Source organism: Nicotiana sylvestris, chromosome 4, assembly GCF_000393655.2.
Source record: "Nicotiana sylvestris chromosome 4, ASM39365v2, whole genome shotgun sequence".
Classification (NCBI taxonomy): Eukaryota; Viridiplantae; Streptophyta; class Magnoliopsida; order Solanales; family Solanaceae; genus Nicotiana; species Nicotiana sylvestris.
In genome coordinates this window covers 103,627,849-103,638,497 of record NC_091060.1, presented here as the reverse complement: position 1 = coordinate 103,638,497, position 10,649 = coordinate 103,627,849, and the positions used below count along the sequence as shown (strand labels likewise).

The window sequence follows — 10,649 nt, the reverse complement described above, 5'->3', positions numbered from 1 at the left end:
TGCTTCAAATCTAGTGAACCCATCTTCTTGCCTTCCACCATGTTGTTGCTAAGGTGGGGGATACCCTTACTGCTGATTGTTGTACCCCTGTGGCCTTGGATAAGGTGCCATATTGTTGGGAGGTCTCATACCTCTCATGCTTCCAGCGTTGTACTGTGGTTGAGGTGGTCTGTATGGCTGCTGAGTTTGCTGACCTCAGTTCTGATTGCCCTGTCTCTGGCCTCCATAGTTTGACACATAGTTCATGTCTTCAGGGTGCTGATGATGATGATCATGCTCTGCATTCCAAGGATTACCAACTGGCTGACTAATGCAAGATGTGCACAAGCCCCCATTGGTTTCTACAATGTGCACTTGTTGTTTCTGCCCTGATTCCTCCACTTTTTTGGTGAGTATGCTCATCTGTGTCAAGAGGGTCGCCACATTTTCAGCCATGGAATTTGATGGGTCAAAAGGCAGTGAGTGCACCACTGGAGTGATAGGTGCATTCCTCGTCGTCCACCCCGAATTCTGAGCCATTTTGTCCACCCCAAAATTTGATCACACCCAACTATGCCTTATAAAAAGGATCATGCGGACGTTGCAAATATAACCTGAGTATTCTGCCTAGAGTCGAATCCACAGAGAGTTAACCTATCAATCACTATATTTAGACCCACTAAACTCTTGATAACCAATTTCCCCAAACATTTGAATCACAGTTGATGGTGTCTTTAATAACTAAAATTGCAAGTAAATAAACAGCTGTAAACTAAGGATGCTAAGGTTGTAAACAATAATGAGAAAACGCTAAGGTAATGACTTCCCTATTGATGGAATCCCTTCTGTTTATGCTTCATACAAATTGACCAACACCTCTCTATCAATCATGAACGCTCATCTTACCGTAAATCTCTCCCGAGTAATCACAGTAATATACTCAATGCACTCTCCCGAGATACACTAGCTAGCTCCAATTAACACGGTTCACTTTAGATTGCACTCAAGGCTTCGTTATCCCTAATCCCGCCTTTAAACCCGCAGTTATAGATCCCTCTTATACTTTGGGAGTGGTGTTGTTCAACAATAACCTAAATATGCACTCTCTCCCGAGTTATACACACTAAATAGGCACAGCTAATTGAGGATCCTGTCAATTAACTACAACATGCATAAAGTTGAACAAATAAAGATTGAGACTAGCAATTCGTATTCACATAAACAAGAAGTTCATCCTCCAATAGGTTCCATCAAAACCTTAGACAAAGGATTTAGCTACTCATAACTATGGATAAATAAACTAAAACAATATTCATCATAAAACTTGCAAGAAAAATCAAAGAAAAGAAGAAAGATGTTTTGGGTGATCTCTCACAGTTGTTTTTCTTTGCCAAAAAAATACTCTCCAAATCAATACATGTCACTCTTGGGCAAAGTCTAGTGTTTAAAATAGGCTTTTGGGCTAAAAATCCTGTGTTTTGCACTTTAGTCCCTGAAGTTCTCCGCCTCCGCCGCGGTTGCCGCGGTCGCGGTCAAACCGCGGCAAAACATGCTCTCTGATTCTCACTTTGTCTGCAGCCATCTTCTATCGCGGTTCTGCCGCGATCGCGGTGGAACCGCGGCAGTCCTCTTTCAGTTCTGACTTGAGTTGTTTCGCGTGGTTTACTTGACGGAATTTTACGATCGGCCTCTTTTTCTCCATATTTGATCCCAAAAGTACTCCATAGCCTTCTCTAGTCATATATAACCTGCAAAGCATGAAAAACACTAATAAGAGCATTTTGTTATCACTTTTATCATCCAAACTATACAAGAAGGTGGTTATTTAGGGTCTAATTATAGTTAAATTCGCCTATTATCATGTTTGATCACTTTGCTTCCAACTGGATTGAGATTAAGTATGCTACTGCATCTTACTCTTATTCAGAGATTCATTTCGCTTTCGCTTCCAACTGTAAACAATTTTTACTCTCGGAATAGATCACTTTCGCAGTAGAATTTTCAGATATTCAGGGTTTTTGCTCGACGGCAGATTCGTCGGAAATTAGGGTTTGTTCTTGAACAAAGACGGCGGACTTTGGGGCTGAGTAACTTGATTTTCTGTTAATATATTTCAATGTATTTTCAACGTATCACGCTGTATTTTTATGTATTTCATTGTATTCATTGTCTTTTTTTTCATTGTTATTCAATGTATCTCACTGTATTCCATGTATTTCATTGTATTCACTGTCTTTTTTTCATTGTATTTCAATGTATCCCGTTGTATTCTATGTATTTCATTGTATTCACTCTCTGGCTATATGCCATGAATGTATTCATATGTTTCTTTTTTAATTAATATAATTTATATATTCATATGTATTATATAATTTCTCTGAAGAATACTATATTTTTGGGGTATTTTTCGATTGAGAATCTTTTTTATAACTGGAAATACAAAATTTGTGTGTTATAATTGAGTTTGTTGAGTTATATTAGGAGTCTATTATGTTAATTGATTCACTTTCCGTTTAAAAATAGTGTAATCCCTTGTTTCATGCCGTGAATATAGTCGAATACAATAATCTACCCAACTGTAATCCCATGTTTCACGCCATGAATACATTCGAATACACTCGAATACAACAACAAATTAGGTGGACTTCCCCGATTCACGCCTATTTTTGCTACTATATTCATGAATACAATAGCTTAAATACATCTAATACATCTTATAATAATAGAAAACGTATCTACATTATGTAATATAACAAATGGTATCTATAGATAGCTAACTACCACTAAAAGATAGTGTTTTATGAAAATTTCTCTTTAATTTCACCCTGTAAATGGAAGTAGGCCTTGTTTTCCTTGTGGATCCTCATATTAAATGACATCTAAGCTGGAAATATGGTCATGGCAACTTCATAATTGCAATATATTGGACTGCAGATACAACTGAAATGGCAGAAAACTCTTGAATATAAAAATCAATTGAAAGTTATGCAGCATCCTTTGTAAATGTAACATTTAAATGATGAATCAACGAAGACCTTATCATCAGACCATAAATTATGACAGCCATGAAAAATGTCCTTACGAGTTTACACTTAACCCCCCCAAAAAAGGAAAAAGATTAACTAAGCACCAGCAAATAAATGACCTAATCATCCATTCCAATTGATCTTCTGAATTATACTTCAGATGTTACAGCATCTGGTTTCTGTTGATGAAACTTAAACACAAATACACTACAAAAACTCTAATCTCCGCACGTTGAGAATAAGCCTAAAGAGTAAGGTCTTTAGGGTCCTCAATTATCTGTGCTAAGGTTTGCAGGAAAGAAGCCAAATCAGCACCATATATCACCCGATGATCAGCAGTGACATTTACCTGAAAATTTTAGCATTTTATAACTTAGGCATCAACGAATTTAGATATTGCACATGCCTTCGTTTTTATTTGAGAAACACAACCTAGCATGTCAAAGATCAATAACAAAAATAATCACTCAACCTGCATTTGGTTTTTCAGGCCAATTCGACCATCTTTGGTACCAACAAGTGCAGGGTGAGATGCTCCTACAGCCATAATTGCACCCTAGAAAAGAATAAATACCAACATGAGAAACAATACTAGAAATATTCAGATATCAGGCAGGCAGTATAGTGAACAGACGAGTTTGTATCTACGACTGAGAGCTTACAGTTCCTGGAGGTAAGATGGCATCGAAGCGATCAACGCCAAACATCCCAAGGTTAGATAGAGTAAAAGTGCCTGCAGTACAGAGCCAAACAATCAAACACCACTAAGCAACAGATGAACAACAAGAACCTCGGACATGCAGAAGCAGAGAAGTCAGCTAATACAACAGAATGATCTTGGAACAAAAAGAGTTTTACAGCACTACTCCAAAAAAAAAACTTATCAAGACACAGCTATTTTAACTGATCTCCGACGTGGAGACAAGAAATAGACACTCCCTTTCTCGTATCTTTATGTTTGGCCTATAGGTATCTTATGCATAGGCAAAGTAGTTGATTTTCATTTCACCTTCTTTCTCTGTAAGTAGCCATACGAATAAAATAATACTCTTTGATTGGACTCATCCAAAGTCCAAAAGTATTATTATTTCAGTGCAGAAAATCATGCCAACTTACACCAAACTGGGCTAGTTCTAATTGCAAGAGGGGATAGCCTACGTGCTTCCAGCATAAATGCATGAACAGCTATGTAATCATTTGTAGACTATAGGATCACATAGCTTTGATCAGCTATGCGATTTATAGTCTACGAGTTTATTGTTGGTAAACAAAAACACTAGGAGACCATTAAACAAGTGCAAGGGCATAAAAGTGAAAGATTTACTTTGCCACCAACACAAAACAGACATAAAAACAGACGAGGTGACATATCTCTGCAAATTCCCACCTTCCTTGGCAGTTCAAGTCGCAATTAACAAAAGTTCAATTGAGTAAAACCAACTAGCTTCATTGTCCTGTCGTACTCATTCTTAAGGTCAAACTTGAAAGTTGACTTCCTTCATGAAACTTGAAGGTTTAGCGTCTTTCAATTGTTTCACCTCCTTTTCTTTCAATTGCGTGCAACCTTCTCAACCACAGATAAGGTTCAGAAAGTTGGCTAAATAAAAATATTTTTTTAGAGGACAAGATTATTGAGATTGCTATGCTATTATCTGATTAATATAGATTTGATCCTAAAAGTAGGCATGTCTTGCTTAGCCTGAATATTAAACAAAACTAAAATAACACAAGAGTTGTAGCATATCAAATTGCAGGTTTAGTAATATCTTGCAAAATAAACACTCACCTCCCTGCCCAACCCAACTAAAACCCAGGAAAAAGACTAAACAGAAAGAAAGGCTTTTAGCTGGAATAGGGACAGCATTGATGTAAATACAGCAGGCAATAGCAAATTCATAATTTAGGGAATGTAGTGATCATATCTTAAAAGCTGAAGCAGAGTAAAATGATACAAGAAAATGAAGTCCCTCACTTTTTCTGAGAAAGTAAAAACAAAACCCAAGAGTGCATAACGATACTAGTTCCAACTTAAGTTTAAACAAAAAAAAAAGTTGAAAGTGCATAAGATAAATGGTTAACGCGGGGAAAGAAATGATACAGGAAATTATGAGCGAAGAAGCTGAAATCTTGTATTCCAATGAATAAAGTACTCCGTCCGTTCCTAACTATTATGCTTATATGACACTTTCTCTTTTGTGATATCCCAAAAATGATAGACACCATCTGACTAGTAACATATTTTTATATCACTTTCCCAAGTTTAAAGAATTCAAACATGTTTGACTAATCAAGAACTTCATCAGTGATTTTCTCCATTATACTAACTTTTCAATTAGTAGTTCAATATTTTCTTCTACTACTCCTTATAACAATTTTCTCCGTCTTGATTTTATGTGATTCTGTCCGATTGGTAACTCTAAAATCCAATCAGACAGAATCACATAAAATCACATAAAATCAAGACGGAGGGAGTTTTCTTTTTATCTTCATCATTCTCTAACAAGTGCCCATAACAACTTCACACATTGGGTGATGCCGGCATAGTGAAGGAAGCGTTGCATAGTTGGGCTCATAGGAGGGAGAAGAGAAGTCAAAGGGCATGGAGTCTTCCCCCCTAAGCACTCATGCGGGTTATTTGGAAAGAGAGAAATAGAAGGGCTTTTGAAGGGGAGAAATTAGAGTTTGTAAAGTTGCAAAGTAGTCTTATTTTTCTAGTTTGTCTTTTTTTTTTTTTTTTTTTGGAGGGGGGGGGAGGGGGGATACGGGGTTCTCCCTAATTGTTAATAAAATTATTTACCTTATAAAATAAAATAAAATAAACATCACATGCATCGGCACTATGTAAAGAATAAATCTCTAGCAACACAAGAATGTCATGATGCTAAGCCATCAAAAAGGGGAATCACCCTATTGTGGCTGTGCAGATAAAGTGGACAAAGACGCATTTTACTAGCAGTCTGGACTTGACCCACCAAAACAAAGAACTGTTACTCCCTTCTTTCCAGTTTGTGTGAACCTATTTACTTTTTGGTCTGTTCCAAAAAGAATGACCCTTTTCTAAATCTGGAAACAATTTAACTTAAACTTCCAATTCTACCCTCAATCAAAAGCTTTTATAGCCACCCAAATACTCTAACATGTTTAACACCACAAGTTTCAAAGAATTACAAAAATTATGGCTTGTTTAGGACCACAAGATTTAAAAGTTCATTTCTTTCTTAAACTCCATGCCCATAGGTTCTTATAAATTGGAAAGGAGGGAGTATATTTTAAGCAATCATAAATACCAAATTCTTGTTTGCTGAAGTTGTACGCAAAAAATAGCTTCAAGAAACACGTCCCGGCAACCATCACCAACTATTGTTCTATGTTGTAGCCTTAACTCATAAGGTGGCTAAACCATCCATAAAAGCATGAAATTGGGTTAGTAGGAGAACTTTAGTTTCTCATTTGGAGTTTAACAGGCAACTTGGCTCAAACAACAAACTATAATACCAGCCTTTTGATGATCGGTTACAAGTTCTCAAATTCAACGCAAGGAGCATGCACTTGCAGAAGAGGAGCTTTGAAGAAACATTAATTCTATCTCCCAAATATATAGGTCTCTTAGTAGCCGACCAGCTCCTATCTCTATGTCAGTTCTAGACATGTATCTGTCTACTGAGTGAGTGAGAACCTTAGTCTTATAGACTTCAGAAATATTATGATATACCAATCCTTATAATATCCATTATCCAAGTTAAAGAATCTAGTTCAATAAAAGCACCCTATGTAAGGACAAGCAGTTGCAGTTAACGATATGATCAGCTGGTGATAGGTATTTTCTATAAATAAACATCTCCGTCAAATCAAAAATTGTTCACTCATCTAATGTATTAGCAATACCTGTGGTGTATTCATGGGGTTGGAGTTGCTTAGCCCGAGCCTTATCAACTAACTCCTTCCATTTCCTTGACAATGAGTATATATCAACCTGGAAGGAACATTTAATCAAATCAATCACCTCATAATAACCCGAGGAAGGGAAACTATGCAAAATCCAGATATTATAAAAACTGAATTTAAGCTAACCTTGTCCGCATCCTGAAGTACAGGAGTAATCAAACCACCGTCTATGGCCACTGCAACAGCAATGTTAATACTACTGTTATACGTGAAACTCTTCCCATCTCTACAACTGGAGTTCACAACAGGATGTTTAGCCAATGCAAGTGCTGTGGCTTTTGCCAACAATGCTGTCATTGTCACTCCTTTCGACTTGATCTATAAATTCATTAACACATGTAAGAACTATAGCAATGAAACCTAATAGGAAACAAGCTGATTATCATAAAATTTACAATAATATTATCAAGGTGGGGGGTAATAACATCTTGTAGTAATTAGCAAAGAAGCTCCACTCTGATTTTCATATTCTCATAGAATCTTATCTAAAAGAAGAAAGTCAATATTTTGCAGCAATGCATTTCTTAGATTAGCTAGCATTTTCAGTTTATCCAATTAATGACATATCATGAAATTCCCCTAGTTTATTCCAAAGTCCAAATCTTTACAACTACTCAGCTAAAATAAGACAACCAAAATCCTTACTTTCTTGTAGACAAGATATTGTAGCAAATACACTTCTCTAATGATTTCAAAGTAAAACCAATTCAGCTAGCGTTTTCAGCTTATCGAAACCATAACATAGCATGAAATTCCCCTAGTTTATTCCAAAGTTCAAATCTTTGTCAACTAAAATAAGACATTAGCAGGAAAAAAAAAACATACCTTCTTGTAGAGAGCATCAAGTGCATTAGTAGTAATAGTATACCCCACTCTAAAAGTTGGAACAGCCAAACTCTCCACCATATTTCTACTCACTGCATTCTGCATTGTCGTGAATGGCACAGTTGTCCCCAATTCTACTGCTGGAGCCACCGGTGCACCGCCACTTGGCTGCGCCACTGTGGTCCCGACCACACTACCTACAGGAGCAGGCGTTGAAGCAGCTGATCCAACGGCTGCTTCAACATCTTTAGCCACAATCCTCCCATTAGGCCCACTACCCACCAACCCCCTCAACTCCACACCCAATTCCTTAGCCAATTTCTTAGCATATGGTGAAGCCACCACTCTCTTCCCTCCTTCTGATGCAGGGTGAACGGCCGATGCCATTTTCGCGGGCCCCGCATCGGAGGGTGAAACTCCAGCAGCTGCTGCTACCGGAGAAACCACCTCTTCGCTTACAGCAGCAGCCGGAGTAGTCGTTTCTTGACTGGAAGTCGAAGTGGGTATCGGAGTTTTCGCCTTTGCAAGTGCAATCTCATCTTCAGATTCAGCAAGAAGAGCAATGGTGGACCCCACAGGAGCGGACCCACCTTCAGGAACAATAATAGTAGCTAAATAACCATCGTAAAAAGATTCAACATCCATATCAGCTTTATCTGATTCAACAACAAGAACTGCTTCACCTTTAGCAAGTTTATCACCTTCAATTTTGACCCAACTGACAATCTTGCCCTCAGTCATTGTAGAACTGAGTGCAGGCATGAAAATTTCACGGATCTTGGATTCAATTACATGGGTTCTGCGTAAATGGGTGGCGGGGAAAATGGAAGCACGGCGGAGGGCGATGGGGGTGGTGGGCATAAAGGTGGTTTGGAGGAGATGAGACGACATTTTGGGGAGAATGGAGAAAAATGGGGATGATTTTTTGAAGGGAAAAAGAATGGCGTAGGTTGTTGTTTTTGTAGGAATGAGTTTTTATTGGATGTATCGAAAGAGAGGAGAGGGGGCGGAGGTTTCAACTACATTACCGGTTGGATTTTGGTAATGAATTGTTCTCATTTTTGGTTGTTTTGACTCTATGGAAGTGGGAATTATGAATTTGGTACCCGAACTAGTAATTTTTGTCAGTTAATAAACTTACCTCAACGTAATAATATGAAACAAGCAAATAGACAAAAATGTAGAAATCAAGAAAGTATAAATTCTTATTTCTTCCATATATTCAAATGTGTACAATGTGATATCCAAACCCTTTATTTATAGGATGACATTGAAGTATACAAAGGAATATCATAAACATGGTATTAACTATTGAGATCATGGAGGATGTTATAAAAATATGAGAGTTACAACCATAATGGTGCAGAATAGTGGGAGTAACTTCTTTAGGAGTTATAGACATCCACTACAAATATAATATTTCATAACACTCCCCCTTGGATATCTATATATAATGTGCATCGTTAAAACCTTACTAATAAAAAATCCCGTGGGAAAAAATCTTAGTGAAGGAAAAAGAGTACACATATCTTGTAATACGCATTATTTGGTGCCTCGTTAAAAACCTTGCCAGAAAAACCTAGTGGGATAAAATCTTAGCTAAGGGAAAAAGAGTACAACACGTATTTGCCTCCCCTGATGAAAACATCACTTTATTCTTCGGGGACGACGAATTCCAAGCTTGTAGAACAACTTCTCTAATATTGAGATCCGCAATGCCTTATGAAGAAGTTTGTCAAATTATCACTTGAACAAATTGAAGAACTTTGGTGAATGTGCTTTATTTTGTCTCCTTCGATAGTCCTTCTTTCAATTGAGATAAGCAAACATCAGTGTCTTCACTATTATTGGAATCTTCTCTTCAAAGAAAAGTCACACATCTGTAGTGTGGTGAGTCACTTGCTTTATCAATTGCTAGTATATTAACATGACTTGAATAATTATCAACAATTGATAACCTTGTCAAATGATAATATGACAATTCCCTCACATACAAACAAATTGTTTAAAGAACGGACTTCAAAAAATGCCTGCATTTGCATAACCAACAAAACCTTGACAATATTTGTTACCATAAACAAATCTATATCAAGGATTCCTTTTGCAATATAATACGAATAGTGTTCCAATATCTTCATATAGGAATAAAACTATATCTCGCTAGCATATTTTTATACTCAATATATATATATATATATATATATATATATATATATATATATATAGAGAGAGAGAGAGAGAGAGAGAGAGCACCAACTGCAATAGACACAAAAATAAATCATGTATGCCTTGATTGCTCTAATCCACATAACGATTTGTTGAAGCTTTATTTAATAAATTTCTTGAAACCTTGATATGTTTCTGATAATAGGCTAGCTTTATGTAATATGGCGATTGTTTATGTCCAGCTTGATTATGTTTCACTGTGATAATATAACTAAATGATGATAAATTGGCTCTAATTGTAAATTTCACACGTTGCAGGAGTGAGTAGCATGTATGAGGACTTAAAGCTGTGATTGGAGCTAAATTGAAGCAAGAAAAGCCCCTAGGAGCTGAGTAAGTGGGAAGACGAAAAAAAGAAGAGACGAAATGAAGACCTGGACTAGCGCGACCGCGCTAGCCCAGATGGTCGAGGCAGAATGATAGGGCATATGCACGGTCACTAGCGCGTCCATTAGCGCAACCGCGCTAGCCCAGTTCCGGAAAATTAAATTTCAGGGGTAAACTTGGAAGTTCGGGGATAAATCCACTTAACCTATAGAACGTCTAGCTCACCCAAGGATTCATTATCAAGGTTTTCATAGCTTAGTTCAAGGCAAGGAGAGGCAAGAGGCAAGAAGGATAATTCAACATCGAGTTTTTCCTTTCTTC

The 10,649-nt window shown here is 37.2% G+C and overlaps 1 protein-coding gene across 1 annotated transcript; it reads right to left on the bottom strand.

Annotated features, from left to right (window-relative positions):
* Nucleotides 1-2,925: 2,925 nt before the first annotated feature.
* LOC104239158 (dihydrolipoyllysine-residue acetyltransferase component 5 of pyruvate dehydrogenase complex, chloroplastic) lies at nucleotides 2,926-8,818 on the bottom strand. The gene is made up of 6 exons (XM_009793708.2): nucleotides 7,776-8,818; nucleotides 7,077-7,268; nucleotides 6,891-6,978; nucleotides 3,668-3,738; nucleotides 3,478-3,561; nucleotides 2,926-3,354 (listed from the first exon to the last, which is right to left on the bottom strand). Exons 1-6 carry the CDS (start codon nucleotides 8,664-8,666, stop codon nucleotides 3,250-3,252), a joined length of 1,431 nt encoding a protein of 476 aa, XP_009792010.1. The 5' UTR covers nucleotides 8,667-8,818; the 3' UTR covers nucleotides 2,926-3,249.
* Nucleotides 8,819-10,649: the final 1,831 nt, after the last annotated feature.

Bases quoted from the DNA above. Each gene is read 5' to 3' on its own strand.
- LOC104239158 (XM_009793708.2), bottom strand. From the start codon at position 8,666: ATGTCGTCTCATCTCCTCCAAACCACCTTTATGCCCACCACCCCCATC. The intron at 7,269-7,775 runs GTATGTTTTTTT...ATGAATTTATAG, and splicing joins TTGATGCTCTCTACAAGAAG to ATCAAGTCGAAAGGAGTGAC. The intron at 3,562-3,667 runs GTAAGCTCTCAG...ATTCTTTTCTAG, and splicing joins CCATCTTACCTCCAGGAACT to GGTGCAATTATGGCTGTAGG.